Source organism: Equus przewalskii, chromosome 11 (assembly GCF_037783145.1).
Source record: "Equus przewalskii isolate Varuska chromosome 11, EquPr2, whole genome shotgun sequence".
Classification (NCBI taxonomy): Eukaryota; Metazoa; Chordata; class Mammalia; order Perissodactyla; family Equidae; genus Equus; species Equus przewalskii.
This window is the reverse complement of record NC_091841.1, coordinates 23,133,011-23,160,576: the sequence shown is the minus strand read 5'-3', so window position 1 is coordinate 23,160,576 and position 27,566 is coordinate 23,133,011. Positions and strand designations below refer to the sequence as shown.

Here is a 27,566-nt window from a genome sequence, read left to right as displayed (position 1 = left end):
AGGCACAGGTGGTCCACGGCAAAAGGAAAAGCAAAGGCAACCCCTTCCCACGATCTCCGTAAGTTCAGATGCTACAGTGCCTAGATTCACGAGCCAGGTTTTACCTGCATCGTTTCCTATCACGAGGCAATGCCCTCACCCTCTGTAACTCATTTCTCATCTCAGTGGGTGGTCCCCATAAGTCTCCTTTTTGCCTAAATCTTTCTCTGCAGGCACAGTGCCTCAGAGCTGGACTGCAAAGCAATGCCTTTTAACCTCCATCCTACTAGAACAGCTCTCTGAGCAAGAAGATTAGAACATGCTAAACAGAAATTTGCAGACCTGGTTTTCCCTGCAGTGGGCAGTGGTTAATAAACTTCTAGAAAAGACCAAGCAACTCAACTTCAAAAAACCAGAGGAAAACAAACCACTCTCCATGCTTGACAACCAGAGGGTGCAATCCCATAACTAGAGCTACTGCACCAAAGCGATAACCCCTGAGTAGAAGTCTTACTGCCTCTGGGACCCCTTACTGCAGGCTTAGAAGAAGAGCGGAAATAAATCGGCTTGATTCAATCTGGGGAAATCGGTTTCACTCGTCATCAACTGCTAGAGAGAGCAGTGAACAAAACTCAGATGCAAGGGATAGAACTTTCTGTCTACACCACTGAGTCCCCTAGTCATGAGGGCGTTGTGGTGAGACTATATCCCATTCCTGCCTCAACTAGAGGAGCTCTTATATCCTGAGATTCCACGCAAGATTTCACTTGAAAACTAGGTTGCTCCATTAAAAATTTTGAAAACCACTGGTCTTTAGTCTTCTACCTGCTTAATGTCAAAATGTTGCCAACTTAAATTTCAGGCCACTTACACTTAAGTGTCCTTGTTAATAATCTCAAATGGCAGTAAGTGATAGAAATGCTAAAAAGTTAAGAAACTCAAACAGGACAGCTCCCCACCAAGTTTTACGAAGACTACAAAATTTTCCAAGTACAACAACATTCCATCTCCATGAGAAACAGTAACGTGAATTTGATGGCACAAAAGGAACAAGGAAGTGGTTTCTGAATGGTAAAATTCACGATTTACAAACTGGTAAAGTAAATGCTTGGATGCTAGGAGTAGTTGATCTAAATTGTAAGGCTGTCTCGGAGAAGTGCCTTTATCTTACACAGTAGGCGGAAAACCAGAAATCCATTCAATTTATTCAAACTCCTTTCCCAGCAAGATAAACTAGGCACCCCCTCCAAACGGCTGAAATACCGCCAAAGCTGCTCCCGCCATTCTATAGGGCACGGCGCCATCTTGTGGCCACTCTCAAACCACCTGTTAATAGGGTGCAATTCCAGCATGTTATTACATTCTACCTGCAGCCTAGGGCACTCAAGATGTTTTCAAATGTTCTCAAAGAACATGACATTCTGGTGACTTTTGTAATTTTATTGACTCTTTCTCCTCATACCTTTAAAACAAAAACAGCACATGAAAACAGCATCTTATTCCAAAGTCTCAACTCAGTTGATTGCCTCAGAGAGGCCATAAGAACTTTGCCACCTTCCGCCTCTGAATACAAATGTAAAGACTCAAGTTACATAGCAAGTTCAAGTGTCTGCCCACCCCAGGACACATACCCAGTCATCAAACCCTTGTTGCCAACTTCAGGGACTCTAGCAGAGGCCTGTCTCATTTCTTAATGGCTCTTCCCATCAGTTACGACTGGGTCTTCCTGATGGCTGTCCTTCAGGGTGAGCCAAGGCCAAACCAGAGACCAGCGCAGTCTGGTTCCACCATCACCTCCCCACCAGCCACCAGGTGGCCAGCCAGGATATCCTGTACAGTCATTTATCTTTACCATTCATCCCCATCTCCCCTCTTCAAAACTTGTTGCTGTCACTTTCAAGTGACAATGGATTCAGTGTCCATTAAATTGCCTGAGAGGTGGTTTGAGCCTGACATACTTTCCTGAGCAAAAAAGAAGAAAAACCAAGTACCTCGGTGGCTTTCCTGCCATAAGATCAAGTAAAAAAGGGAAAAGCACTACTGAGGAGGGTAGTGCTGGAGAAGCGATGCAGTCCCCTCCCTGCCCCCGTGGCGGTTTCTTTAGCGCTAGCTCTTGAGGGTACAGCAAGGCGAATATTCTGGGGTCAAGGAGGCTTAACGAGGGGAAACATTTATTTGCCCCTTTTGAACTTCCCCGCTGCCCCAGTCTTTGCCTTCTTCTTAGCAGATCCCTTGGGTTCTGGCTCCTTGCGCTTAGCTGAGGAGAGCGAGCCAGTGACCTTGAAGAAATCATCCAGGCGGCCCTGGGTGCTGCCCTGGCGGCTCTTGCTCAGCCGCTTGACCCCACTGCGGATTCGCTCCTCAGAGAACTGCTTTTCGCCACACATGAACTTGACGAGCTCTTCTTCATTTGGCTCACTCCATTTCAGCTCCACAGTCTCCGGGTCCAGCACCTCAGGCTCCAGGAAGAGCTGCTGGGCCTCCTTGTGGAGCCAATTTTCCGGCACGGGGTACTTGTTGGGGTCGAGCCGACGCACGATCTCCTCGATGCTCTTGTGCTTCTGGATGAGGTCGACGGCCCGCTTGGGCCCAATGCCCCGGATGCTCTCACAGTAGTCGCTGCCCAGCAGGATGCACAGATCCACAAACTGCTCCTGGTTCAGGCCCAGCTCCTGCAGGATCCGGCTGAGGTGGAACTCCTGGATGGGCAGCTTCTTGGCCTCGCTGGCAGTCAGATGCCGCATTAGGACAGGGCTGCCAAAGGTCAGGCAATCCATGTCCTCCGTGGCGGCAGCGTAGACCTTGCCAGCCTTCACCAGGGCAGCACAGCTGGCCTCGGCCTCGCTGGGTGCATCGAGGTAGGGGATGCCCATGAGGCTCAGTAGATGCTTGCACTCATCGTTGTGTTGCTTGGTGACCTTCACCAGCCGCTTTGTAAACTTTTCCACCTCCTCCTCAGCCCCAGCAGCCTGAGCCTGTTGCAGCTGCTTCTCTGCCTCAGCCCGCCGCTCGCCGCGTTTGGCCAGCTCACCTGACTTGAGCTGGGGTGGCTTGCCGTCAAAGACGTACACGGGCTTGATGCCATTCTCCATCATGCGGATGGTGCGGTAGAACATGCCCATCAGGTGGCTGGTGGTCTCACCCTCCTCGTTCTGCAGCACATCCCCACCCTGGCGAACAGCAATCAGGAACTGATAAATGCTCATGGAGGCATCAATGGCCACCTTGCGGCCAAAGTAGCTCTTGATGTCATTCTCCCGGATGGCACCAGGGGCCACATCAGCAATCAGTTTGGCCAAGCCTTGAATTCCCATAGCAACACAGAGGAGGGGCAGCTAAAAAAGAAAGGCCAGTAAAACAAGGAGGAAGTTAAAGGATGCAAAAGGACCAGGGGTTATAACTAGCGCTATCTCACCAACTTCATGCCTTCAGCTAAACAAATTCAGCACAACAGAAAGAACACCACGTCAGCACTGCACAAGACGAAAAGATGAACAAGACAAAGTTCTCATTCTCAAGAAATGTACACTTAGTAAAGGAGTCCACTCAATTAATACTAAGGCTTCCTGAGCATCAGGAACTGAACTGGTGCTAAGGGAAATAAGACACTGCTGATGTCCTCGAGGGGCTTAAAGTTTTGTGGCTAAGGCAGCAATAGGGCTAGCCTGCAATCAGAGCTACAACAGATGTCTGCATCAAGGACCAGGCAAGTCCAGAGAAGAGTGCCTGGCCCAGCTTAAGGAGTCCAGGGATCATAATAGTACAACTGGGCCCTGAAGGACAGGCAAATACTGGCGAAACAAAGGAGGTGAGATGTGATAGATATGAGAGCAACTATGATACACGGCTGAATGTGTAAAGAGGTCAAATAAACACATCAGCATCTATCTTCTTGCCAATTCATGAGCAACACGTTCCTTCCTCTTTTGCACCTTTACACCAGTCATTGAACAGCCCCAGCTCATTCCTCCCGCTCACCTCCTCTTAGCAGCTGTGAGGGTTAGTTCTGTGTGTCAACTGGGCTAGGCTACAGTACCCAATTATTTCATCAAACACTAAACCAGGTGTTGCTGTGAAGGTATTTTGTAAATGTGGTTAACATTTATAATCAGTCGATTTTAAGTAAAAGAGATTATCCTCCATGATATGGGTGGGCCTCACGCAGTCACTTGAAAGGTCTTGAGAACAAACATGGAGGTTTCCTGAAGAAGAAATTCTGCCTCGAGACTACACCATCAACTCCTGAGTTTCCAGCCTGCGGGCCTGCCCTTCAATTTTCAAACTTGCCAGCCTCTACGATCAGCTGAGCCAATTCCTTAGGATAAATCTCTTTACATATATATATATCCATATCCTATATCCTCTTTGTTCTGTTTCTCTCGAGGACCCTGACGGATTGGGCAGGCTTGAAGGAGGACTGGCAAAAATAACACACCTGCATGGGAGTAATGTGGCTTTCTCACAGACTGCTCTAATCTCCCTTCAGAAGCCCGTCAGCACTTAAGAGTTTCCACCACTTCCATGATCATGATGTTACCAGCAGTTTTAAGACTCTCGTTTTGTATTTTATCTCTACCACTGAGTCTGAACCATGAATTCCCCGGCTCCTACTCCACCCCAGGCCCTGATCTAGCCATGCTCTAGTCACTCAGCCCAGGATGGCACTTCTGTGGTTCAGGCCCCTTACCAAATATCGCCTAGGGCAGTGTTTCCCAAACTTCAGGCAGGCCCGAATCACCTTCCTAATTTTTGCAACTTCCAACTAAAACTTGTACTTTCATTCCCTTAACATTTTCTTTAAATGGACACCATTTTTTAAAAACTCTGGTGAAAAGGAGAACTCATCTTAAGCAATCATATCTGTGTCATACCTGGGTTATACCTAAATATATAGCTATTAAAAAGGATTTTTGGGGTGCCACTTAAAGTCATCATGTACCCACTGGTGGAACGTGTCCAACACTAACAAATATTATACTAGGCCTTATGATGGTTCTGCCTCTTCCTTCACAGGGTTCTTTCTAAAGTATAAGCGATCCTGTTACATTCCTCTTTCTAATTAAGTCCAAACACCAGCATGGCATCAAGATCACCCAGTCTCTAGCTCCCAACCTACCCTCAGTCTGGGAACCCAAGAGAAAGGCTGGGATAAGACCCTTTCGCTCAGCTGTGCCCTCCTCCCACCATCCTGTAGCCCCTTCTAGACGGTCCATCGCATTTTAGTTCCCTTGTGAATGGCAGTGGCCTTGCATTTAGGCGCCACCATTCTCCATCGGTGTAACATCACTTAGTGTGGGACATTACTAAGGTAGTGAAGTTTGGTTTTCTCGTGTAGGAAATAAGATGATAAGCACGGTTGTCTTGCAGAATGACTGCCAGGCTTAACTGAGATAACAGACGAGAAACTCTGAACATACACGAAGGGCTCTGCAAACGTTCCCCCCGCAGAAGCCTCTCGATCCTGTCTCATGCCTCGAGCCGCCTGCTTTGCTAGCACGTGTCCAGAGCGGACAATGCCTTGTCAGCCCGTTATCCTCCCGCAGCATCCCAGAGAGATGGGCAGCAAAGGGGTCAAGATTAAAAAACATTTCTCAACCAGGGTCTTAAGTCAAAACACACAACGACCCTGTAAAGGGGTCGCTATAAAGGGGAAGCTATTATCCTCTCTCTACACACGAAGAAAGAGGCTCGAGGTTTCGCGACCGTCCCGCGGCGGGAAAGTGGCAGCCCGGCGCCCTCGCCTCGGCTCCGCGCGCCGCACACGGCCCTCCACGGCCCCCGGCGCAGAGCCGACCCCGCCGCCCTCGGAGGCGCTTCCCGTGGGGTCTCACCTGGCCTCTGGAGCGCGAGGCCTCGGCAGCGAGCGCTTGGTCCGGTGTCCCCCACGACAAGCCTCAGCCAGCACCTGTCTCAGCGCGACCGGCGGGTACCCTCTCGCTCAGCCGCCTTCCAAAGCCCGCGCTCCCGTCACGTGACCCGCCGCGGTGCACAGCCTCCTGGGAAGTGTAGTTCAGGCCCCGATCTCCTCAGCCAGCTTCTCTCACGGCCGACAGTCTCGCCAGGGTGAACGGACTCTTTCAGCAACCCTGCTCTACCCTTCTCCACCACTTGTCCCTACTCCATATCAGGCCCCCGTAGGTCCCCAGCTCCCTCTATACCCGAAACCACAGGACTACAAGTCCCACAATGCCAAGGGCGCGGCCGCACTTCCTCTTCCGGCCGAACAGGGCGCCTGCTCCCGCCGACGTGTTCTTCCGGTGGCAGAGCGGCGGATACCCTGAGCCCGGCAAAATGGTGAGAGGGCTGAGGGGAGTTCCCGACAGGGCTGTGGGGACCCGTCGGTGCCCGTCCCACGCCCCGTCTCTCTCGCAGAGACCTCAGACGCCCGAGCTCTCGAGAGCGGGAGGCTCCTGTATCCTCCGGCTTGGGCTGAGGGGCGGGGAGGGGAAGCATCCTGCCGTGGCCTCTTTAGGCTGAGGTTTTGATCTCGCGATTTTTAAGGGTGAGGGACTTGAGGTGCATTTTTAAGACTTTCGAGCTTTTGTCTCTGTTACCTGTGTTCAAGCTCTCTCTACCTGGCAAGTTCTTCCCCTTGCCGAACTCGTATTCATCCTACAAGGCCCTGGGCAAATGTCACCTTCTTGGTGAAGCACTTCCAAGTCTCTGGGGCACTTGGCCGCTCCCTCCTGGGAGCTCCCGCAGCCTCGGTACAGACCTCTCGCCACGTGTCACGGACCTCTTTGTTATCTGCCACGCCTCCTAGTGACCACCGTCTGACGTGCAGCCAGCCCTGGGATGATGTCTATTCATCTTTGTATTCCCAGTGCCAAACACAGGGCCTGCCATCGGAGGCTCCATAAATGGCAGCGATTGTCTGTCGTTTTCAGGGGGGGGCATAAATGTGTACGGAACTGAATTGCAGTGTCTCTTAGAACAATAGGGTCAGTTTACTTCTCCCGAGTTGTTATGTTCTGGGTTTTAGAAGCGTTGGCCGGTGGGTGGACAATGGAAGTTAACATTTGTACCGAACTTGACGTTTGCAGCCCTCTTTCACTGGCATGATCTCATAATCTTCCCATAACTTTGGGAAGGAAACAAACACCTATTGATGAGCTGCTTACTCTATGGCAGGCCCTGAGCTAGGTCCTTTGACGTTTGTCATCTTCCTTAAATCATACGTCAACCCTGGGAGACAGATATCATTGTAACTCCTTACTGAGGCTCATGTTATTCACTAGAGCCAGAATTTTGACTGATGTCTTCCGCGTGGAGATCCTGAGATTCCATAATCGTGTAGCGGGAAGACTATAGAATTAGCAGTTGAGATCTGGGTACTGGTCCTGGCTGCGTGAATTACAACAGGGATTCTTAGCTTGGGGTCTACAGATATGGGTCCATAAAGCTCTTAAAATTATAGGCCTACTTTTTTTTAATATGTGGCTTTTCCCAGGCAGAGTTCATGCGTTTCATCACGTTTTTTTCATAGCGGTGGGGGGCCTCAGGTGATGCTATGGACCACTGATGCATAGCTAATCAGTCACCTTCTGTGTTTCAGCCTCTGATTCTCAGCTGCCCTTCTTAGCAAAAGACAAAGGGCCCCCTTTGTGTAAGATGTAATTGTTGTCCTTCCCACACTGAATCACCTGATGTTGGTTCTGAAGGATTTCCGTACTTCCCAGGCTGAAACAGGCCTTTAGCAGGCACAAGCAGCCCGAGGCTCCTTGATGACCCCGTGGTCCCCCCAGGTTGAAGTCGTGGGATTCTTCGATGGCTCTGATCTCATGTCCTCCCCTAGGAGCTTGAGGCCATGAGCAGATACACCAGCCCAGTGAACCCGGCTGTCTTCCCCCATCTGACTGTGGTGCTGTTGGCCATTGGCATGTTCTTCACCGCCTGGTTCTTCGTGTATCCTTTTGCTGAGCAGCCCGTGGGCCAGAATTAGTGACGTGGGAAACCGAGGGAGAAACCACGCGGGGCACATGCACCCTGTCAGTTTTGTTCTGGCGTGAGGATGGGGGAGGGATGGAAGTCAAGGGAAGGCTCTGGATGTCCCAGGTCAGGTAGTGCCCATATCTTCCAAGTTCGGGTGAGCTCAGTTTGCTCTTCAGACTTCCAGGATAGTAAACAGAGGGCCTGGCTGCACTGGAGGTTGGGGATAGGGGACCTGAAGTTGAAAACTGGTATAAGGAGGGGTGCACTGAGGTGTCAGGAGATCTGAGGGCTAGTCCCAGCTCTGCCACTCATTAGCTGTGTGACCTGGGGCAAGTGACGTAACCTCTCTGGGTCTTATTTTCTTCATGGGTGGTGGAGGGGTGGTACGGAGCACCAGAGGCCCTTTGCCCAGACCTTTCTCCCAGAGGTGCACTGGCCAGGCTCCCTGCCCTGCGCAGTCCATCCCTTTTCTTCTCCTTAATCGCCCTGCCAGTTATGAGGTCACCTCCACCAAGTACACTCGGGATATCTACAAAGAGCTCCTCATCTCTCTGGTGGCCTCGCTCTTCATGGGTTTTGGAGTCCTCTTCTTGCTACTCTGGGTCGGCATCTACGTGTGAGCCCCCAAGGGTAAGAGCTGTGACAGGGTGGGACACTGGAGAAGCCACCAGGTCCTCAGGCCTGCACGACCCTTTGGGCAGTGGAGACAGACTCAGCAGAGTGGATGGGGACGCCAGGCACATGTGCCTCTTTCCCTGTCCTTAATGGGGATTTGAACTGAGCGTGACCTACCTTGTCCATTCAGGGGTCTCCACACTGCCCAGGGCCTCAGGTGGGCTTTGGGGTGTCCTGCGTAGGGCTTTGGGCACAGGCTTCCCGTGGTTACACAGCTGCAATCTTGCAAGTCACACCATTGTCTTAGAGAGACTCCTGGGGAGTGGGCTAGAAGCGGGTCAGGATCTGGGACTTAGAACTTCAGCAAGGAGTACCATCTTGGTTAGTCTCGGTGTTTTCAGTCATTGAAATAAATCTTGACTAAGTGATTTTTAAAAAACCAAAAAACCTTGCTGCAGATAATCCGTCAGACAAGTCACTGAGAATCGGCCCTGGTGGCCCAGCTTCAAAGGAGTGTGCCTGCCAGCCCTTGCCCCCGGAGCATAGGGGTTCAGTGAGAAAAGTGGGTCAAATGAGGGTCCTTGGTCTCATTTTTGATACCCCTCTCTTTCAGGTTCCAACCAGGCGGCTTCACTGAATCCCTGCTTTTGTAAATTAATTTTTTTACCATTGCTGGAAGTGTCCCACCTGCTGCTCACAATAAAGGCAGATGTGTGACAGTCCCTCTGGTGCCCATTCTGCGGCGTGGGGGTGGTGCTGGTGCTGGGTGCCAGTCCCACCCCTTCCCATTTCTCTTCTGCCTTTCAGTCGGTTCCTGCTCCTGGGAAGCCGTGCCCTCTACCTTTGAGGGGCGAGGCGGGTGTGGGAGGGCTGTCTTGTCCTTGGAGTTGAAGGCCTACCCTCGTCTGTTGTTCCTAGAGCAAACTTCTCCTGAAACCCGCACCAAGCAAGTCTGCCCCAGGCCAGTCCCCTCCTCTAAGTGTAGCCACCCTTCTCTGGGCTGGGGACCCTCAAGAGGCTCAGCTTGTCCCCAAGAAGGCTTTTCCCTAATGTGGCTACTTTGAACCCAAGTAAGGCAGCTGTAGGTCTGTGGGGTGTGGCTAGGCGAGGCAGTTGCTGAGTCATGTTCCCCAGCCTGCATGACGCTAAGAAGGATAACGGAGGGCAAAGCATCCCTCTGGCTCAGCGGCCCCAGAGCTTCCACTTGGTCCCGGCCCCACAGGCGACTCCATCTCCCACCAGAACAATCTCAAGAAGAGACGGGGAGGCAAGCTCAGATACAAAGCAGTATTTATACATTTATTTATATACGTATATTTACTTCAGAAGAAAAGGACAGTTCAGGGGACAGGAGGCAAGCAGGCCCGGGGCTGCTTCCCTCTGCCCACTCCAGAGTCAGAGTTGGTACGCGATAAATATGAGTCAAAGCTCAGGGACAGGAACTGGGAGTTAACTGGGAGGGAGGGGGCGCTCTATGCACACGCAGGCTTTTGCAGGGGAGGTAATGTGGGTGGGGACTGTGCATGGAGAGGCCCTCTGTACAGCTTGAAGCTTGGGGGAGATTAGCCCAGTGGCTACGGGAATAAATGCCAAAGGGGAGAGGGGGAGGGAGGGATGGCTGCTGGGCCCTGGGAGGGGATGGAGCCCAGACCCCTGCTCACTAGTGCCACCTAGGCTGCTGTCAGCCTCCAGCAGGTGGCCGACTTGCCTTCCCTGAAGCACTTTAACCTTATTGGGCTTAAGGCAACTTTGGTCCAAGGTTGACCCCCCTCGAGCAGCTTGGAGCCCCAGCTTGGCCCCAATCCTTGCACTGAGGACCCCCTCCCCAGGCGTGGAAACAGCCAGCTGCTAACCAGATTGGGGCTATACTGTGTCCACATGGGCTCCAGGGGGCAGTGGAGGGTCACTTTCCAGTTAAAGACTGAGGGGCTGCAGTCCAAGAACTTGCACCCTGACTGAGGGAGCCCAAGAATCCTATTACAAGGGGCGGGTCTCGGCAGTTTTAAGGCATTAGAGGGAGAGTTCCCCCAGGGGGAGGAGGGAGAACAGAGTAGTCCTAAGTAAGGCTCCACCCCTGCGTGGTGTGCGGAGCCATGTAATTCCTATGTCAGCTTGAGGGGGTGGGATCACGTTGGGGAGCGGACTGGGAGGCAGGGTACTCCTGCTGTCCCCTAAATTCCCCTGGTGTTTCCCCATCCTGAGAAGTGCTCTGAGATCTACGGCAGAGGGGGCCCACAGTTCACAGGCTGCTTCAAGATGCAGCTTCCCCACCACAAGGCCTCCCATTCAAAGCGGAGAATGGGAAGTAGGAGAGGGGCAAGGCCTGGTTCCCAACGAAGTGGCAGAGTATCACAGCAAGGACGGTCAGTCCCGGCCCCCTTCCTGAACCCTGCAGACATGGCTGAATGATTTCCACCCTCCTTCCGTGAGCCTGGATGTGGCCTCAATGCTCCAGGCACCCACTACGTGCCACTAACGTTGGCACTTGTGATGAGACTTCATAAGCCAGGCCCACTGCTTCGCTCCTGGGAGGAGTGGCAGAGATGGGGCCTCCTGCCAAGCACGGGTCCCTCCAGCTTCGCTGTCCGAGCCCAGCACGGGAGCCCCTGATTTGGGGAGACGAGGCCACCAGCAAACAAGTGTGGAGGGAGAGGCCAGGCATGGTGGTCAGGAGTGGGATGGTCTTGAGGCTCCGTGGGACGGATCAGAGCCAGGGCCCTGTCTGCAAGCATGCCCCCCAGGGCTCTGGCCCACCCTGGGCTTTCCATCTCCATCCTTCCACTCCTGCCCTTGGTTTAAGTGCATTTTAGTAATTCATTAACAACAGCCAAAGCTGTCTGCGTCCACCCACCAGCCAAGACCGGCCTACTGCCCTGTAGGGATTCCTGCTCCTCTGCTCAGAGGAAGTGATGGGTCACTGACACTACTGTGAGCTCTGGAAGCTCCAGGGGTCCAGGCCATGGGGCAACAACGCCATCTGGGGACTCACCGGGACCTTCCCTCCCCAGATACTCCAGGTTCAAGGGTCCAAGGCTTACCTGGCCCACTGGCCCCCATGGTTCAGCCAGGCACTAAGTGTACGTAAGGCACATGGTCAGTCTCCAGCCCATCCAAGGGCTGGCTTCAGCTGTCCTGGGAGCTCTTAGGAGCCAAGTTTACCCAGAAAGAAGAGACCTCCTGGGCCACACTTAAAGCTTATAAGTCCAAGTCCAGCGTAACAGGCAAACCCCAAACGTCCACCACCTAGCCACCCCCAGGGAGCAGCTTCGAGGATGAAGGCTGTCTGCCCTCTGCCGACTCATGGGTCCAGCCAAGTCTCTTAGGGCTCATCCAGGCCCCCCGCTGCTCTCAAAAGTGGGCAGGTCCTCTCCAAAAGCGGGTGGCTCCCAGTCTCAAAGGAGGGGCAGGGAGGGTGGGCTCTGGACAGTCACAGGCTTCCCCTTGCCTCCAGGGCACCTGAAGCCAGCCCTCCACCCACCATATCTGGACAGATGTGAATTGGTCCTGTCCTGGCCCCACAGGTCTCTCTCTGGCTTCCTCCATGGTGTGTGAGGGGCGACCAGCAGGAACAGCAACTCCAGTGTGAGGACTTCCAGTTTCACCAGTCTCGGGGAGGGCCAAGCCCGGCTCAGTCTCTCTGAGGGAGTGCCAGTGAACGGCAGAGAGATGGCGGGCAGCAGGCTCCAGTGTAACACCATTGCATCCAGTGTGGAAGGGGCGCCCAGGGACCCCCGGGCCCTGGTGTGGTGCTGCCTTGAGGAAGGCAGCTCAGTCACACAGGCGGTAGAAGTGGAAGTAGTAGTCTGTGGCTGGCCGGGCCAGAGCCTCCGCGCTGCAGTTGGCCTGACCCTGAGTGGAAGGGCAGCAGGAATGGGTGAGGCGGCTCTGGAGGTGCAGGGCAGGAGGCACTCCCCCTGCTCACATTGCCTGACACTGTCTCCCAAGTCCTTCCACGCGCTCTGCAAACCCCCCCACCCCTCCCCAAGCCCCACACTGAGATACAGGTATCTGGACCTCTGGGGACAGGTGGGGTGTCTGTGCTCACCAGCAGTGCCACGCGGAAGTGGTAGGTGAATTCACGGAAGGACAGGATAGTTACTGGCCACTGGTGGGAAGTGCCCTGGAGAGAGAAGGGAGAGGGGTCAGGACAGCCCCTGCCCCTATCCCAACCAGCATCCCTCGCGCCACAGCCATCACAGCCCTGGACTCTCAGCAAGGTTTTTGAAGGGTAAAAGCAGAGAGATCAGAGGGAGCAGGTTCTGCTTTGGGGAGCAATGGCAGGCACCCTCTATGCAGACTATGCCAAATACCTTCAAGTCCACAGCCGTGCCCCCTGGCCCCTGCCTCCCTTCCCTTGCACCCATTATGCTCCAGGCACATCCAGGTATTTCACTGACCCCATCCTCACCACACCCCAATAAGGTGATGCTGTTTCTAGATGAAGGAACTGAGTTGCTTGCCTAAAATCACCAGTGGACACGCAGCAGAGCTGGGATTCAAACCCAGGTCTGTCATGCTCGCCCTTGCCGGGTAGCGTGAGGCCTGGCCGCATGCAGCTGGCCCACCTCCTACCTGGCCCCTATACTCTGTGGGCTCAGGCCTCAGCTCCCCGTCTAAGGAGCATCCGGCCAGGCTCTCCCTCCACTCAGGTGCTGTCTTCTCTGCAAGGTCACAGGGCCTGGGCCCCTTTTGAGGCTCGCTCACTCCATCCTCTACTCAGGTTACTTTCTGCACATCTTTTCTCCCCAGGTAGAGAAGGCATTCTTGGAAGGCCAGGCCCATGTCTACCCCAGCTCTGCCTCCCCACAGCTTGGCCCAGCACTGGGCCTGGGACAGGGAGGCCCTGACAGATACTGGTTGAATAAACACATGAATGGATGAGAAGAAATTTCCTTCATTTGTGTTGAGAGTCACAACTTTGGGTCACATGGCCAGTGACAGGGACCCAGCCGTTTGGTTCCCGGAGCAGGAGCTAGCCCTCTACATGTAGCCCAAGGGCTCTTCCAAAATCATAGCTCGAACCATGCCACTTGCCCAGCCTGAGCCTGAGGGCGGGCTTCTTGTTGTCCCCGGACTCTCAGCCCTTGCACACACAGTTCCAGCCCTGCCAGCAGGCGGCGCCCTCCCTGGCTTCCAGATCTCTGCACATGCTGTTCTCCTGAGACACCGTCCTCTTCCTTCCCCAGCTGACCCCAAATCATCCTTCAGGTCTCGTGTTAGTTAAACATGACTTTTGTGGGTGGCTGTCCTGACCCTGAGACCAGACCAGGTTAGCTCTCCCTGCTGTGGGTGCCGAGGACACCCGCCCTGTCCCCACCACTGCACTCATTCCAGTTGGTCTTCATGGAGCTGTTTTCTTCCCCAGGCTCTGTCGGGACAGGGCCAAGGATGGGACAGAGCAGGGACAGGGCTGAGAAGATGCTCAGCAGCAAGGTGCACGCATGCCCCCCTCCCCAAGGCACAGAGGCCCAGGCCCTGAAGTGTCCCTTATGGAGCCGCCTTCACTCTGAGCCCTGGCTCCCTCCCCTCTCCCGTTTGGGGGCCCAGCTGTGCCAGGGCAGAGGAAGCTCTGGGGCCTAGCTGGCCCCTACCTGGGTGTCCTGGTGGGTGTGAAGGCTCTGCAGAAAGCCCCCCTCCTCACACGGCTCCTCCTTTGACATGAGGCGGCACAGCACGACGGACACGGGAGATGAGGAGCTGGGGGAAGGCCAGTCAGCAAGGAAGTGGGCTTCCGAGTTCCTCAGCGCCAGCCCCGCCCAGCCAGCCCTCCACTCCACCCGCCCTGCCCCACTGAAACAGCCACCACATCCCACAACCTGAGAAGAAGGCATAAGAGTCAGGGTCCTAACAGCTACCGTCCCTTCCCCACCTACCATCCCGCGTGGTCTTCACACCCCCGGGAGGCAGCAGCCCATTTTACAGGAGCGCTGAAGCCCAGAGATTGCCTGGGTCCCAGAGCCAGTGAAGGATGGGGCAGGCGATAAACTTAGCATCATCCCTCCCAGGCCCCCTTCGCCAAGTTGCCCAGGACCACCGCAGCCCTTGCTCCCTGGCGCTGGCACTCACTTCATCTGCAGGGTCAGGCTGAGGTGCAGCGGGGTGCTGCTGCTGATGGGGATGTGGTAGGTGAAGTTGCCAGGCCTGAAAGGGCAAAGCTGGCTCCTTAGCCCAAGGCCAGCCTGCTGAAGGCCCCCCCGTCGACTCCTCAGCCCCCAGTCTACACTGGAGCCCTTCGAGGCCCGAGAAAGGGGCTGCCCCGCCTTGGGGGGGAAGCTCCTCCCTGAGGGGAACAGGAGCTGGACATCTGTACTGCCTGAGCTCATGTCACCTGAGGGAACCTGTCCTTGGGGTGAAGGGAGGGAGCCAGGCCCACCTGCAGGCATTCCCTGGGGCGCAGTACAGGGAGGTGATGGGCATCGAATTCTCCAGCACCTGGATGGAGGTCAGGGAGGGCACTGGGTCTGCAAGGAGAGAGGCCGTTGGGGCAGGGAGCAGGGTGACAAGGCAGGACACAAATGAGAAGCAGCCAAGACTTTCCTTGCCAGACTGGGATCGGTCACTCCCACCTTAGGATGAATAAGTTCCAGGTTGTTCTTTCTAGACCCCCACAATGGCTGGGGTCACACCACCCTCTTCCCTAGCAGCCCAAGCACCAGCCGGTTCCCATGAGCCTGAGGTCTGCCTGCTTGACAGAACCAGAATGCCCAGGAGCAGGGATGGCTCTCCCATATCCCCTGCCAGGGCTGTAGAGGAGCCTGCCCCTCAGGCCTGTGTTCCCCATCGCACACATCTTTGCCCAGCTCTGGCTTCAGTGATGTCAACTTGGTAGCTTGAAATCAGCCACAGTGGGAGTATTCACACAGGCAAATCAGGGCTTCCCCGACCCCCACCCCGAGAGCCGACTGTTAAATACCAGCACACCACTGCGTGTGGCCCTCTCTGGACCAACCCGCCACAGACTGGCTGGCTGGGTAGGACTGAAGGGTGACGGGGGGGTGGGGGACACAAGGCTTTCTTGTTTATCTCAGTTCACCTACAGGCTTGCTGCTGCCTGACCATCCCCCCCCCCCCCCCAAGAGGGGGAAGCTGGGGCCACTACCACTGAGCATTTGCTAGACCTGGTCCATTTTCAGCTCCAAGAGACACTCAAGGACCCCAGCAGAACGCAGAACACCCCATGGACCCATGGACAGGTATCACATACAGACAAGATGGAAAGGGCCCTTCCCACTCCTCTTCTGGGTGAACTCTCACTGTCCTTCAGACACTTAATTCCAACGTCACCTTCCAGATCCTTCCTTGATCACCTCCCCACCCCAGCCTCGACAGAGTGCCCTCCCCAGGTGCCCAGCTGCCTGCACGTCCCCTCAGAGCCTCACACTCTCCTGCGTTTCGGTGTCTGTGAGCTCTTTGGGGGTGGGGCATGTCTGTCTCCATCACCCCCAGGGCCCTGTACAGAGCCAGCCACAGAGCAGAGGCCCAGGAAATGGCTGTCTGGTGAGCATGCACCCATGGGGTTTCCCTCATCACTTTGAACTTCAGACTCGGCAAGCCACAGTTTCAAAGCTTCTTTTTTTTTTTAAGCCACAAAACTCACCAAATGAAAGTTGATGAGGAGGCCCAGTACCTGGAGCATTGCCACCAGGCTGAAGGCTCTTGGCTCTTGGCCTCCCCTTCAACCTGCAGGGCAGCCCTCAGAGGGAGCCTGGTTTGAAAACCTCTGCAATAAAGCATTCTCTGGCTTTGTTAAAACCAAGGGTTTGAGGTTTGGAAAAATTGGGGGGACCCTGTACCACACCCTCCTTGCCCTGGCATGGTGACACAGAAGGAGGCAGGCCTGGAGTCAGGCCAACTTGGGATCAAATTCCAGCTCTGCCACGGACAGGTTGTACAACCCTGGGCAAGTCACTTTACCTAAGTCTCCATTTCCTCCTCTGAACCATGGGACAGTTCCTGTCTTGCAGGAGTGTCATGAGGAATCAATGAGGCGATCTATCTGAGGCTCCAGGCCTGAGTCCTGGTACTTAGTAATGCTCTGCAAACGTCTGCTGACTGACAGTTCTGCACCCAGGCCTTCACGTGACTGGGCTGAAATGGGCCCTGGCGAGGGAGCCTTGCTGGGCTGGGCTGAGAGGTGGGGCGGCAGAGCATGTACCTGGCTGGTCCCGGGCCTGAGTGGGCTGAACAGGGCTCAGGCCAGGCTGGGGGGCTCCTCGGCGGGCCCGGCCATGGAGACCGAGGCTGGGGCTGTTCTTGGCTTTGCCCTGCCCCCCAGGGAAGGGGACTGCAGGGCTAGCCACAGGCTCCAAGCTCTTTGAATGCTTGAAGTGGCCAATGCCATTGGCTGACAGGCCCCAGGACTTGGCTCTGATGTTGGTGACTGGCAGCAGGGCCATCTGGCTGGGGCCTGTGGAGAGAACCAGGGACAGGCTGAGAAGAGGGAACTGGCTGCCTCCTGCTCAGCTGTCTCTAGGACCCCTGCAGACTCTAGGTGACTCCCATATGCCTCTTGGTTCCCTCCCAGTCTTTCTGCAGAGCCTTATTCTGGGCTCCAGGAGACCCTCCCACCAGTGAGTCTTGGGGGCCTTTCTCTGGACTCACACAAACCACCTCCCAACCCAAGCCTGGCCCCAAGATAGCCATACCTGAGCGGTTGGTGGAGGGGCTGGGACTGGGGCTGAGACCGTGACTGGGGTTAGAGCTGGGGCCAAGACTAGGGGCAGGAGTAGGGCTGGGGGTGGACGAGGAGCAGCAGACGACCGGGCAGGGGCGGCTGAAGCACAGGTCCACAGTGCGTATGGCTGGACCCGGAGCTGAGCTGACCAGGCCGGCGGTAACTGAGGAAGGAGGCCAGAAGCTGTGTGAGCCAGAGGGGAGCAGCAGAGCCCCCCAGCCAGAAAACAGCCACCTCTCCCCCGTCCCTTATCTCCAGACCCACCCCAGCTACGCACCCAGCAGCAAAGAGGGCTGTGTGCCTGGCAGCCCAGTGGTCACAGGGGACTGTCGGAGCTGAGTGGTCCCAAAGCTCTGGCTGGACCTGCTGGGGAAGGGTGGGCTGAGCTCAGAGGGGCTGGGAGAGCCGGAGCGGGGAGACCTGGGAGTCCCGGAGAAGCAGGAGGGGCAGGAGGAGGTGAACAGGGAAGGTGGAAAGGAGGCAGGAGCCAGAGGCAAGAGGGAGGGGGCTTGGTCCACACACGTACCATGGGCACAGGGCCTCGCTCCCCCCAGGGTGCTGGGGCCGGAGCAGGGCCAGAAGACAGGAAGTAGACACGGCAAAAGAGCTAAGGAGCAGCAGAGAGGAAAGGAGGGGACAGGCACCGGGGAGGAGAGAAGAGAAGACACAGTCAGAGATGGCCCAGGAGCTGCAGGTGACAGGGGGCAGAGCCCAAGTTCCCACCCTGGCCCTCCTTCCTCCCACCCTGTTCCAGCCTGGGCCCCCTGGATGCTACTGACTCAGGCCCAGCTACCCGGAGGAGCACTGAGTAGACCACAGAGAAATATCGGCTTCAGCAGGAACTGGGAAAAACAGCTTCCCCTCCTAGGGAGCCCTTCCCACCCACTTGCACCAGCCCCCAGCAGGCTGAGACCCTGAGGGGAAACCCCCTTGAGAGGACACAGCCTCCTTGGCTCCTCTGACCCTGGGCGGCCCACCGAAGCCCCGCTTGGCCTGGCAGCTTGGCTGCAGCCGGACCACCAGGGACATACCCATCAGTTTCTACCAGGTCCTCCTCAGTACGCAGGCTCAGCACATACAGTGTGGACATGGACACCACGCTGGGAGCCACAGAAAAGGGCCACAGTTAGAGCTGGAGCCACCGTCCAGTGCCCTCTCTCTAGGGTAAGGCCTGTGGTCCTTGGGCCCAGGGGCTGGGCTCCCAGGGGTACACTGGTCTCCCCAGCCCTGAGGGACAAGACAGCACAAGGCAGCCCACCTCCTCCAGCAAGACCTCAGCCACTTGGTCTCCCAGTCACATCTTCCTCTTCCCCCAGGCCTGGGCCCGTGGGCAGCTCAACTCCCCCAGCCAGCACCCCCAGAGCCTAGAGGACAAGTCACCTGAAGGCCATGACCACCACCAGGGCAATGATGGTTCCCTGCAGGAAGCGCTGGCTGATGCAGGCCTGGTCTGGGACCACAGACGATGACTGAGGACCAGGAAGAAAAGGGGAAGAAGCAGACAAGGTCCAGACTTAGGGAGCCCATGGGTTCGTCTACTGTGGGCTCTGCTGGAGGTGGGGAAGCCAAGGTCTACTCATTCCCCCCGGGGGCAGAGGGTGAGAAAGAGAAACTGGAGGCTGGGAGGGCCAGAGGGTTGGGAAGAGAGGGGAAGCGCGTGGAGTCAGTGAGCCTGGAGAGATGCAAGCTGGAAGGAGACACTATGGGGGATGGAGAGGCCCCTGGTCTATTTGCCCTCCATTCCTGCCCACCCTCACCTTGCTGGCCACCTTGGGGGGCCTCTTCTTGTGGGGGACGCTGCCCGCCCGGCTGAACTGGCTCCCTGCATGGCTGCAGCAAGAGAGCCAGGGTAAGAGGTGCCTCTGGGAAAGGGGTCTTGCCCTCCCCCACCCCATGCCCCCACCTGAAGGCGCCTGAGCTGCCAGTGGACTTGAGACTATCAAGTCGCCGCAGTTTGGCCAGCTTGTGGCTCCAGCGCTCCAGCTCATCAATGCGCGTCTCCAGGTTGTCAGTCAGCTTGCACAGCTCCTTCACAGCACCCACGTTCTCCATGAAGATGCGCTCCTGCCACAGCCAATGGGCCAATGTTGAGGGCACAGTCAGCTCCTGGGAGACCCAGGCTACAGGCCCAGTGGGGAGCAGAAGAGGAGCCCCTCCAGGCCTCCCTATGCAGGCCAGCCTCAGCTCCCACCACTCTCTGTGGGCCCAAATAGCATCCCCACCTCTGCACCTTTGCCTGGGCCATCCAGCCTGCCTGAACAGCCCCCACCCTGCTCGTCGGAACTCTCCATCTCTCGGAGGCTCTGGCCTTCTGCCCTCCCCGCTCCAATGAACATGGTGTCTCAGACTTCAGCACTTTTATTCAGCAGAGGCCGAAACATACAACATGCTCTTCGGTGCCCAGCCTCACGCCAGGTAAGTTACAAACATCATCCTCACAATAAACCACATGTGTAAGCTTTGCAATAACCACAGGAGAATGTCTTGGCAGTTACTATTGTTTCCCTCCTTTTGCAGAGAAGGCAATGACCCTCAGCGAGGCTGCTCTTGCCCTTGACCACACAGCCATAGAGCTCAAGTCCCCAGCTTCCCGCGCTGAACGCCCTCCCCTGCCCTGGGGGGTGGGGAGGGGGCTCTGGAGGCATCATGAGAGAGAGTTGGGCTGCTCCTGCCTCTGCACTTCAGTGCCCCCGTCTCTATGGAGGAGGAGAATGCCCTCCAGCTGGCATCCCTCTGCCCCTTAGGTTCCCCCACCCTGCAGACCTTGTTCACCACCAGGAAGTTCTCTATAGTTTTCCCATTGGCAAAGACTACGTCTCCAGTGTCCTTCACGGCCTCAGGCAGGATCTCCTTCACCTCCTGGGCGATCACACCTGGGGAGGGACAAGTCTAATGTAAGGAGGGGGCAGGGATTGGAGAGGGCGAAGTTCTGAGGGCTAGAGATTTGGGTTCTAAGGAGCCTTGAAGCAAGGGGCTTCCACTTCCCACGAAGTGTTCACAGGGTTGTAGTTCCAGGGGGGTCAAGGTGTGGGGTTCTCGGGGCTGAAGGGAGAGGCGGATTCCTGGGAGTAAGGAATCCAGGGGGAACTCAGGGGAAGGAGGCAGGGATCCAGGAGGATGAAGGCAGGAATCATCTAGGGAGCCAAAGGGCGAGGATGCCAGGACCCCGATTCCAGGGCTTCCAACGTCAAGGGGCAAGGTACCCGGGTCCTGGGGAGGCGCGTTTTCCCGGGGGCTGAGGGGCGGGACTTCTAGAGGGCGGGATTCCCGGGGGCGGAGTTCCAGAAGTCAAGGGGAGAGGTTCCTGAGAGTAGGGTTTCCAGAAGACAGGGACACAGAATTGCCAGAGGACAGGGGCTGGGTTACCGAGGGCTGAGGTTACTGGGTTCCCGGACCCCAGCCCCATCCGCGCAGGCCGGTCCCTACCCGTCTCGGGCGCCGCGGTCGCCTCGATGCCAGCGCTGGCGGCAAACTCCGGCTTGTATCTGTAGTGCACCAGGCGCATGCGCGAGATCCTCTTCAGCTGCTCCATGGTGTCCACCTGTGCGGGAGCCAGGACCTAGACTGAACCCCTCCCTTCCCGGGCCCGTCGGGAGCGGGCCCCGGAGCCCTGCAGGGCGGCAGCCCCGAGGCTGCAGTGTGGAGAGGAGACCCTGCTACCTGGGTCCCCTGATGCAGAGATCGAGGGCCTGCCACCCGCTCCTCCTTCCCCTGCAGCCCCACCCCTCCATCTGGCCCCGCCCTTCCCACGAGCCCCGCCCACACAAGCAGCACCGCCCCTCGCAGCCCGCCCTTGCCACCAGCCCCTCCCCTCGCAGCTCGGCTCGCCCCGCCCCTCGCCCACAGCTCCGCCCCCACCTCCTGCACGTGCTCCTTCGCCCGCAGGTCTGAGGGGTGCATGAGCGAGCCCATGACCTTGACGTTGCCGTGCACGACCAGCGCCTCGTCTGGCCGGTCCGTGTTGATGCCCACACGGCCATGGTGGAAGACGGTGTCGGGCACTTGCGCCCGCTGCCACAGCACGTCGCTGTCACTCTCAAACTGGCCTGGATTGGAGGCCTAGTGCAAGTTGCGGTTGGATCAGTCCTGGGGGACGGGGGCCTGCAGCGCCCTGGGAAAGGGGGAAGCCCCGCAGCCATCCCTCCAGCTCCAGCCAGGGCTCCTCACCCCACCATGCCCAACTTAAACTGTCCCTCCATTGTGGCAACTCTCAGTCACTAGTGGGATCTCAGAAGGCTACCAGCTCTTGTCCACCTCCATGCTTTACTGTGAAGGAGACACTGCAGCCCGGAGAGGGTGGGAGCCTTGCCCAAGGCCGCACAGCCAGTGCACAACAGGATCAGCACTCCAGCTCCTGACTCCCCAGTACCCAAGTATTTCTCCTGGGTGCTGTTTCTCCCCGCTCTGAGGAGGACTCTCAACCCCCTGGGAGAAGGTGGCCCTCACCCGCACGATGATGCGCTCCGAGATCTGGGCAGCCAGCGTGTAGTTCTGGTTCTGTGCGTGGGCCTGGAGGGCCACCACCAGCATGAAGTACCTGGGGCACACAGGGCTCTTAGAGGCACCCAGGGTCCGGCCCCACCTGCCCCTGCCCCCCAGCCACACTTCCCGGGGAGAGGTACAGTGCACAAAACTGCCACTCAGTCATCTCCCACAGACTCCCCGCACCCCCAGGAAGTGGGCATTAACTCCTCATCCTACAGAGGAGGAATGTGAGTCTCCACCAGGGGGCAGAAATTCCCCAGGGCCCACAGCTAGGAAGCCACAGAGCGTTTCCTTAATCAGAAGCCAGGCTTCTGCTGTCCCGTCCTCAAGTCAGTTGAGGTCAGTTGAGGGCTCTGAGTCTCAGGTCCCTCATCTGTAACACGGGTCGGTCTGTGGGACTCTGTGCCACACAGGGTGGTATCTCCCTGCCCCTCCTCCTCAGAAACGGAGGGCCCCGGGGCAGGGTCTAGCCTGCTCACCTCTGGTCAGGGTTGGGCTTGCCCTTCTTGCGCATGTTGTTGGCGGTGGTCTCGCTGAAGTGCAACCGCCCCACGGTCACCTTCGTGACCTGCTCAGGGGGCAGATTGACCCTGCAGAGGAAGGGCGGGGTGCTCAGGGGGCAGGGAGGGGGGTATTGGAGAGGCAGGCCGCAGGGGGGGCGCCAGGTCAGGAGTGTGTGGCAGGTAGACATGGTGGGTGCCTGCGGGGCCCCCCTCAGCTCCCAAGCCAGCTGCAGGTACCACGTCCCACGGGGTCAGACACTCACGTGACGGGGTTGAAGGGGCGCTTGCTTCGGTCTGACTGGGACTGCTCGATGTTGATGGACTGGTTCAGGGCCTCCAGCTGGGGGAGGAGCACAGTCCAGTGGCACCTCAGGGCCCCCTGCTCCCCGCCTGGTCCTGCCGCCCTTCAGCCTCACTTGCCACAAACTCCGGTGCCTTCCCCGACATAGGTGCACACCCACATCGCTCCCCCCACCTCTGCAGGCATCCCCCCACGCACACACACTCCAGTCACCCTCACAGCCCCCACCTCCACATCCACACCCTCCCCCACCTCCAAGCACACGCCCCAAACCGGCCTCCATAAACACTTGCTCACACCCAAACCCATGCCCTCCCCAGACCCTGTCCCACACCCACGTCCCCTCAACCCCTCCACGAGCACTGGCCCCTCATGACACTGAAGGAGACACATGCGGCCGTGCCCCCTGGAAGCTCACGGTCTCAAAATCAACAGCCACTGTGGTTGTGCTGGGGGGGGTCACAGGGGAGGGGCCTCTAAGAGTAGAGATGGGCAAGTGTCCCCAAGGGCCAGGGACAGCAGCAGAGTGCACAGTGAAGGTTAAGGGGCAGTCAGCCAGCAGAGGAGGGAGGGCATGGGCGTTGGGAGGGCATCCCAGAGAAAGGGAGCCACCAGAGGAAAGACAGGGCCGTGTCTGGGGCCCAGCAAACGGCAGGGCTGGAGTGAAGGACTGGATCCCGAAGGCTTTTGGGGGCTCAGCTTAGAAGTTAGGGGGGCTCTACTGGGAGGGCACTGGGAGCCTTGGAAGAATGGCGAGTGTGGTGCCCACCGTGTCTCAGGTGGGACAGGAGTCAGGAGCCAGAGTGGAAGCTGCCTTAGGCATTCAGACACGGAGAGGGGATGGCCTGGTCCCAGGAGAGGCAGAGGAGAGGAGAGGAGGGGACCGTGTCGAGGGAATAGCAGGGCCCTGTGCATGGTGAGGCGAGGGCAAGAGGGCCCCCAGACTCACAGCCTGGGTAACTAGGGCCCTGGGGCCCTCTTCCCTGAGCGGGGAGCCCAGGGGGAGGGGTGAGCTCATGGGGGGTTTATCTTGGGATGTGGAGCTGAGGCAGCTGACAGAGGGGTCAGGAGAGAGGTCTCGGCTAGGGGCACAGACTTGGGGGGCCCAGGGTAGAGAAGGAAACAGGTAACATAACTGAGCAGAGGGCAGAGGAGCCTGACAATTAGGGGCAAGCACAGGGAGGAAAGGCAGGGTGGCAGGGCTTAGCCGGGGGAGCTTCGCCTTGGGGTCTTTCAATGCCCTCACGCCGTCCTGGCCCTCCTGCCCAGCCCTCCTTGCTGAGCCCCCAAACCTGCCTTCACTCCGTGCAACTTCAGGTAGAAGCAATCAAGGGGCTTGAGGCCTTCGGGCGTCTTGACGTACTTGGGCTCGCCCAGCATGCCGATGTACACCGTCACCTGGAAGTGGTTCTTCTTCTGGCACACGAAGGCATCATCGCCCACCGAAAAGTTGAAGCCCTTGTCGGCATCCACGCGGTAGGTGAGCATGGGCCTGGGGGCAGGGGAGGGCACTCACCCGGGGCCCCCCAAAGATGGCCCCGAATGTCGGTCCCTCCCACATGCCTGCGTTCCACAGCAATTTCCTAGCCGGTACCCCGGACGATCCTCAAACCACTCATGGGGCTGCCCCCACTCCTCAGAAATGGAAACTGAGTCCCCAGGAGGATTTACGATCAGGTCTGCCAACTCCTCAGCCGATATTCTTTCCTCTACATGCCTGGGCCCACCCCGCCCTGGTGATGGGGAGGCAGGGCAGGACCCTTGAGGCCCACCAGACAGGAGGGAACTCTCCTGGGGGAGATTGACGGCCCCTCACCACACTTGACTCCTTCCCAGAACACGGCCTGAAGCCCCCTCCCTCCCGGGAGATGGGGTGAGAGGGGATATGTCTGCAGAGCATCACTACTGCCTGACAGCTGGTTGCCGTGGCAACGGTGGAACCAGGCGCCGGCTCGGCACTGGCCCAGCCCCTGCCCACCAGCTTGCTCAAGCCCCCAAACATCCTCATTCTGACTCCTCCATCCATCAGGAGAGGGACACTCTAGACAACCTAGAAGCAGCCTCAGTTTACCCATCTGTTGCTGGGAAGGTGTTCCAAGCACTTTCCAGGACCCTTAGGGGACCTCCAGGTGGCAGGAAGGGGGGCAACTACTGGCCTGCCCTCATCCAGGTCCCCAGGCACCAGGAATGCTCCTGATGCCCAGGGCCTGCTGGAAGAAGCTAGGCAGGGAAAATGTTTCCCAACTTGTGGGGAGAGGCCTTTGGGCCTGGCTAACAACCACAGGAAGGCCCAGGGCTCACCACCTCTCCCTCTCGGGGCTCCACCCACCTGCCCGACCCAGGGGAACACCCAGGAAGCGCCTGGGCCACACTGGGGGCCTCAGCTGCCAGCTTCCCGGCCTTGGGGCCTGGGGTGGCAGGGCCAGCCCAAGAAGCATAGGAGTCAAAGTGGGGGTCCTCACCAGGCCATAGGGGCTAGGTCCCCAAAGACTCTCCCGCTGACCCTGGCAGGGCCCAAGGGACCTTCAGCCACCACAGCAGGTGGACCCCCCAGCCCTGAGGGCTTGTGGCTAAGAGTTCCACAGAGCCTGGGGCACCCAACTCCAGGAGGCCGGTCTCAGCCCTGAGAGCCCCCAGTCCAGGTACCCTGCCCAGGCCTGGCAAGGTCCAAGGTGAGTCGAGGGGAGCCACACTCTCACCCCGCACTGGCCTTCAGTGGGAGTCGGGGGAGTGGTCCCAGAGTGCTCCTGGCCTGAGCGGGGAAACTGGATCTGTGTGGGTGTTGAGGGAGAGGTAGGAATGCCCGGGCTGCCTCTGACCCAGTCCTCCCCCACTCCCTGGTCCCTCCTCCCCAGGGAGGGGGCTGGAAGGGCCCTGCTGACACTCAGCTTCCTGCTACCTTCCTGGAATGCCGAAGGAGGAGTGGAGGAGGTGGAGGGGAAGGAGGAGTCAGAAAACACTCATTCCCCCCTTCTCCCTGACCTGGCCCCCACCAGCCCCTCCCTGGCCCACACCACCTTCTTAAGAAGCCCTCAGGCTGGGCCAGGACTGAGGAACGCTGAGTGCCAAGCCTGGCTCTGCCCTGAGCCTGTCTGCTCTTCTGTACAACGGGACCATCTTGTACCCAGTGTGCTCCCAGGCCCTGCTCTGGGACCGTGACGCCACTGCCAGGGCTGGGGGGCCCCAGATGGGGTGGCCAGGAGGGGTGGAGAGTCGCACAGACCACTTACAGCTCTTTGTAGTTCGCGTCGTACAGTGTCGCCCACTTGTTCTGCTGATGCGGCTGCCACTTGATGGACTGGTAGTTGGGGTCCAGGTAGGAGCCACTGAGACTATCATTGTCCTGCAGGAGACCTGGAGGGAGGGAACGCCCATATGGGCCCCGGCCCCACACCCCACCTTGAAGGGTGGGCCCCCTGCGGGGTCGAGCAAGCCAGCCACGTACCTGGTGAGGGTGCACCTGGTGGGTGCCAAGGCGGCGTCTGGACCCGGGCGATGCTGAGGGGCAAGGAGCCGGGGCCGGGGGAGAGCGGGCCCTGGGGAGGCCAAGGTGGGGATGGGGCTCGAGTGGGGTGCGGGGGCAGGGCTGTCACGGTCCCAGGCTCCTGTTTGATCATTCCATTCAGCATCTGGGCGTTGAGGGTGTTGGGGGGTGATTCGGAGTGCTTCCTCTTCTTGGAGGGGTGTGTGGGGAGCCTAGGGGGACAGAGGAGTGAGCCATGGGGGGATGGCTCTCCCTGAGCCCCCTGCCCCCGGGCACTAACGCCCCTCCTCCCCTCTCCACCCTGTTTCAGCAGGATATGCCCAGCCAGAGGACACATCCTGCGGGAAGCCCCAGGCTCTGCCTCCTTGGAGCGCCCCCCATCACTCCATGTTGTCATTCTCTGTCTCTGTCACCCCTCTCTAGCCCCCCACCTGTGAAATCCAGGAGCCACACCTGACTTGTCTGTATCCCCATCACACCCAGCAATGGGCCTGGCAGCCAGAGTGCTCAGAATCATTTGCGGAATGAATGAGTTGGGCCCCTTCCCTGTGGTGTCACTCTCAGTGTCACCCTTTATAGGCTTGGAAAGGGAGTTTTGGGAGGGGGTTGAAGATTTTGGGGGCTGCACGGCACCCCTTCCCCTTCTGATTTACAAAAAGTTTGGCAGTGGGATCTTTCCTTGAACTAAATCTTTCATGAAATCTCAACACGTAAAACAGAGAAAAAGACAGTTCTGCAGGTTGGTGTCCGAGCCGGGAGCTGGGATCTACTCCTAGAACCTCCTCAGGAAGCTGAGGACTCCACAAGATGGATTCACTAGGTCTGAGTAAGGGGACAGCCCCAGTTCAAGTCCCAGCTCTGCCCCTTCCTGGTTCTGATACCTGGGTGAGCATCTCCCCCTCTTGGAGCCTCAGTTTACCTATCTGGACAATGGGGGTGGCTTAGCCATTGCTGTAAGTCCCCAACACACTGCTGGGCACATACAGATGCACGTGCTGACCCCCATCTCCGGGGGTCAGGGCCTTCTGTCCTTCCTGGGTTCATCCTTGTCCCTACCTCCATCTCTGCCCCACTTGCTGCTGCCCTGACCCCACCCGCCACCCTGTCTGTCCAGTCCTAGGGGCAGCTATCTGCCCACGTCTTACTCAGCTCCATGTTGCTGCAGCAGCTGGTGCAGCATCTGGGACTGCTGGGTGTGATGGAGGTCGGTGGGCACCAGTCCCTGCCCCATGGCGGCATAGGGGGGCATCGGGGGCTCGGCCTTCATGTACAGGTCCCGCTGCAGGATAGGGTAGTGAGGTGGGGGCGGCGGGGGCGGTGGGGGGCCTGGCAGGTGGGCTGGAGGTGGGGGCGGGTGCTCCAGGCGGGAGGGCACTCCCACGTGGCACAGGGTCTCAGGGGTTATAGTGCGCAGGAGATGGGGGTCTGCGGGAGAGAAGGGAGTGGGCATCAGAGACCTACCTCACTCGAGGTGGTGGTCCCAGCTCTCCCCTGGGCAGAGCCTCCTGATTCCCACCCCCTCCTGGGCTGAGCCTGGGGGCTGCCCTCCCTCCGACCTCATGTGGGAGGAGGGATGGGCAGCCTAAAGACTGG

The 27,566-nt window shown here is 57.8% G+C and overlaps 3 protein-coding genes and 1 long non-coding RNA gene across 29 annotated transcripts in view; 2 read left to right on the top strand and 2 right to left on the bottom strand.

The window, feature by feature from the left end:
• Positions 1–1,404: 1,404 nt before the first annotated feature.
• FEN1 (flap structure-specific endonuclease 1) lies at positions 1,405–6,145 on the bottom strand. Its single transcript, XM_008509999.2, has 2 exons — positions 5,811–6,145; positions 1,405–3,314 (listed from the first exon to the last, which is right to left on the bottom strand). Exon 2 carries the CDS (start codon positions 3,291–3,293, stop codon positions 2,151–2,153), a length of 1,143 nt encoding a protein of 380 aa, XP_008508221.1. The 5' UTR covers positions 3,294–3,314; positions 5,811–6,145; the 3' UTR covers positions 1,405–2,150.
• A 1-nt stretch (position 6,146) lies between these two features.
• On the top strand, positions 6,147–9,248 carry TMEM258 (transmembrane protein 258). The gene is made up of 4 exons (XM_008510000.2): positions 6,147–6,273; positions 7,775–7,884; positions 8,405–8,541; positions 9,140–9,248. The coding sequence occupies exons 1-3, from the start codon at positions 6,166–6,168 to the stop codon at positions 8,529–8,531; spliced, it is 345 nt and encodes a 114-aa protein (XP_008508222.1). The 5' UTR covers positions 6,147–6,165; the 3' UTR covers positions 8,532–8,541; positions 9,140–9,248.
• Positions 9,249–9,799: 551 nt separating this feature from the next.
• The window catches only part of MYRF (myelin regulatory factor), a 34,081-nt gene continuing 16,314 nt past the window's right edge, over positions 9,800–27,566 (bottom strand). For 6 of the 25 annotated variants that reach the window (XM_070565300.1, XM_070565311.1, XM_070565298.1 and 3 more), the window contains 23 exons: positions 27,119–27,398; positions 25,935–26,185; positions 25,720–25,843; positions 23,786–23,981; positions 22,452–22,528; positions 22,165–22,275; positions 21,647–21,737; positions 21,059–21,259; positions 20,627–20,741; positions 19,964–20,073; positions 19,104–19,264; positions 18,958–19,030; positions 18,581–18,669; positions 18,232–18,300; positions 17,727–17,807; positions 17,478–17,566; positions 17,172–17,363; positions 16,682–16,933; positions 14,900–14,987; positions 14,593–14,667; positions 14,118–14,223; positions 12,572–12,646; positions 9,800–12,375 (listed from right to left, as the gene is read on the bottom strand). In XM_070565300.1, the coding sequence (XP_070421401.1) occupies positions 12,295–12,375; positions 12,572–12,646; positions 14,118–14,223; positions 14,593–14,667; positions 14,900–14,987; positions 16,682–16,933; positions 17,172–17,363; positions 17,478–17,566; positions 17,727–17,807; positions 18,232–18,300; positions 18,581–18,669; positions 18,958–19,030; positions 19,104–19,264; positions 19,964–20,073; positions 20,627–20,741; positions 21,059–21,259; positions 21,647–21,737; positions 22,165–22,275; positions 22,452–22,528; positions 23,786–23,981; positions 25,720–25,843; positions 25,935–26,185; positions 27,119–27,398 (2,987 nt within the window). In that variant the 3' untranslated portion in view covers positions 9,800–12,294. The remainder of the gene's footprint in view (positions 12,376–12,571; positions 12,647–14,117; positions 14,224–14,592; positions 14,668–14,899; positions 14,988–16,681; positions 16,934–17,171; positions 17,364–17,477; positions 17,567–17,726; positions 17,808–18,231; positions 18,301–18,580; positions 18,670–18,957; positions 19,031–19,103; positions 19,265–19,963; positions 20,074–20,626; positions 20,742–21,058; positions 21,260–21,646; positions 21,738–22,164; positions 22,276–22,451; positions 22,529–23,785; positions 23,982–25,719; positions 25,844–25,934; positions 26,186–27,118; positions 27,399–27,566) is intronic. The other 19 variants (XM_070565301.1, XM_070565312.1, XM_070565299.1 and 16 more) reach the window with 6 other exon arrangements.
• On the top strand, positions 25,665–26,518 carry LOC139074486 (uncharacterized). 2 transcript variants are annotated; one of them, XR_011524125.1, is made up of 2 exons: positions 25,665–25,805; positions 26,284–26,518. It is a non-coding gene; the product is annotated as an uncharacterized lncRNA (long non-coding RNA). The 2 variants fall into 2 exon arrangements; XR_011524124.1 differs by having other exon boundaries at positions 25,666–25,805; positions 26,287–26,518.

Bases quoted from the DNA above. Each gene is read 5' to 3' on its own strand.
- FEN1 (XM_008509999.2), bottom strand. From the start codon at position 3,293: ATGGGAATTCAAGGCTTGGCCAAACTGATTGCTGATGTGGCCCCTGGT.
- TMEM258 (XM_008510000.2), top strand. From the start codon at position 6,166: ATGCCAAGGGCGCGGCCGCACTTCCTCTTCCGGCCGAACAGGGCGCCT. The intron at 6,274-7,774 runs GTGAGAGGGCTG...GTCCTCCCCTAG, and splicing joins ACCCTGAGCCCGGCAAAATG to GAGCTTGAGGCCATGAGCAG. The intron at 7,885-8,404 runs GTATCCTTTTGC...TCGCCCTGCCAG, and splicing joins TTCACCGCCTGGTTCTTCGT to TTATGAGGTCACCTCCACCA.